The 2,500-nt window shown below is 41.2% G+C and overlaps 1 protein-coding gene across 2 annotated transcripts in view; it reads left to right on the top strand.

Annotated features, from left to right (window-relative positions):
* itga11b (integrin, alpha 11b) overlaps positions 1–2,500 on the top strand; it is a 73,806-nt gene that overhangs the window by 35,082 nt on the left and 36,224 nt on the right. For both annotated transcript variants that reach the window (XM_080027842.1, XM_080027841.1), the window contains exon 10: positions 1–38. This exon is cut by the window's left edge and continues 33 nt beyond it. In XM_080027842.1, coding sequence (XP_079883968.1) covers positions 1–38 — 38 coding nt within the window. The remainder of the gene's footprint in view (positions 39–2,500) is intronic.

Raw genomic sequence — 2,500 nt, 5'->3', positions numbered from 1 at the left:
AGATGGCTCAGGCTGGATTCTCCTCACATCTAGTCAGAGTGAGTCCTAGTACCACACACACACACGCACGCACGCACACACACACACACACACACACACACACACACACACACACACACACACACACACACACACACACACACACACACACACACACACACACACACACACACACACACACACACACACACACACACACACACACACACACACACACACACACACACACACACACACACACACACACACACACACACACACACACCTATAAAAAATATCCACGAGGAACTTTTAAATATTTCTGAAACAGTCTAATTTTTCCTCTGATGATGATAAATTACATGTAACAGCAAAACGAGACCATCAGTGCAAAGAATGCTATTTTTATATAGTTTTTCTTAAAGGGACACTGTGTAATATTACATCATCAGGAAAGTTCTACAAAGTTCTACAAAGTTCTAGAATGCAACGCTCCCTGGGTAACCCCAACCCTTTAGAATAATAACAGAAGCTACAGTGGCCTTCAAGGACAAGAACAATTCTACATTTTAAACAATGCACCTGATGACATTCCAACCAACATGGATGCCTCCATAAGACTTGCCTGCTCAATGTAGAAAATGTAATATTAATATTCGTAATTCTCCGCTCTGGAGGATAATTCAGATTATTGGCAGAGGTGATTTTACACCAATGAGGACATATTTATGAATGAGGATATTGATTTTAGCTAATAAATTACTTAAAATGTTACACAGTTTTTTCTTAATGCCTTTGTCATGGGTATACTATACGCTCACCCAGGAACAACAGCTGGCATAGTAAAAACACTACCGCTTTTGTCCAAAGGGGGGCGCTAGAATTAACACACACTGAAAGTTCCTCAGAGCGTATTCTTCATAATATGAAACTTCAAATGTTGAGGTTTACAAACTGAGAATTTCAAACAATAACAGTTGTACCGACTAATTCTCTCCGTCATTCATAACAAACAAAAACCAAGTCGGTCACACACACACACACACACACACACACACACACACACACACACACACACACACACACACACACACACACACACACACACACACACACACACACACACACACACACACACACACACACACACACACACACACACACACACACACACACACACACACACTTGTACTTGTACAGATATCTTTGTGAGAACCAATTTGAGTTTTAGACCTTAGGAGTGAGGACATTTTTGGAAAGTGAGGACATTTTGGCTGGTTCTCACTTTGGGACAGGCCTTAAAGGGCTGTTTGAGGGTTAACACTAGGTTTTAAGGACAGGCCTTTAAAGGGCTGTTTGAGGGTTAACACTAGGTTTTAAGGACAGGCCTTTAAAGGGCTGTTTGAGGGTTAACCCTTTAGGCGCCAAAGTCGCAAAATTGCGACAAGACGCTTTACTGAATCAAACAGCTGTTTTCTCTAAATAGAGTGTTATATTTTGTTCAAACTCCCCTCCACTAGTTAGCAGACATCCCATACCTAGACCTTAGCTCAGAAAAACGTCATCCTTCAATGCAAAATATTCGCGGAAATCCCATCCAAGAAAAAATAAAAAATCCCATCAAAACTTTTTTTGTCATATCCTCCTAGCGATTTTTTTCTGGTTTTATTGAAAACTTTTGTGGTGTTTGGAGACTCTGACGTGAAAGCACGTTTCTCTCTGCAGTTACTGTGCTCATTGCTCAACGAGCAGCGGGTGCTGACGAGAGCCCCTCCCCGTCTCAAAGCACTGACAGGCGGTCAGTCTCGGAGCAGCCCCTCGGAGCGAGTCCCTGCCTGCTGTCAGAGCAGAGAGGTGACACACCTCCGCGTCCAGGCTGCAAATGAGTCGCGCTGTTGTTAGGTGCGAAATCGGAGATAGTGTGCCACGAAGCTATTTATGCTGCAGCTGTATTGCTGGATTTAGGAGTTATTTAGAGATATGGCAAGCAAAAAGTTGACGAGTAGGGAGTTGGTGTTCACTCGTTCTACGGCCCCGGTCACGGTGCGTCCATGCGCAGCAGTGGTGCAGCCATGCGACGCAGCATTATTATTATCATATTATAATGATAATAATGATGATGATAATAATAATAATCATCATAATAATAATGAAGAATAGTAGAAAAAAGGAAATAAAAATGGTGGTGGGTAAAAAAATAAAAAATCATAAAAAACGCCTACTGTTTACATGAGTTTTGTGGTGTAGTTCTAGTTCTAGTTTACAACTGTTGGCTTACAACAAAGTGGACATCATTACAAATGGATGGAGGGGTGAATCTGATGAAATAATTTCAACTCTCTTTCAAAATATCAGGTATTTCATGGAAATTACATAATCCAACATGGCCGCCACCATATGACGTCATAATATGCTAATTAGATCGGAAAATGTATTCCCCAGATAAACTTTAGGTCATTCTCAATATTTGTCTCATTTACACTTTGTCTCTATCTCAAACCACTTTCAATCCAGAGCCTTC

Source organism: Ammodytes marinus, assembly GCF_949987685.1.
Source record: "Ammodytes marinus genome assembly, chromosome: 5".
Taxonomy (NCBI): Eukaryota; Metazoa; Chordata; class Actinopteri; order Uranoscopiformes; family Ammodytidae; genus Ammodytes; species Ammodytes marinus.
Note: the sequence above shows the minus strand (reverse complement) of the source record. Positions and strands in the feature narration are given on the sequence as shown.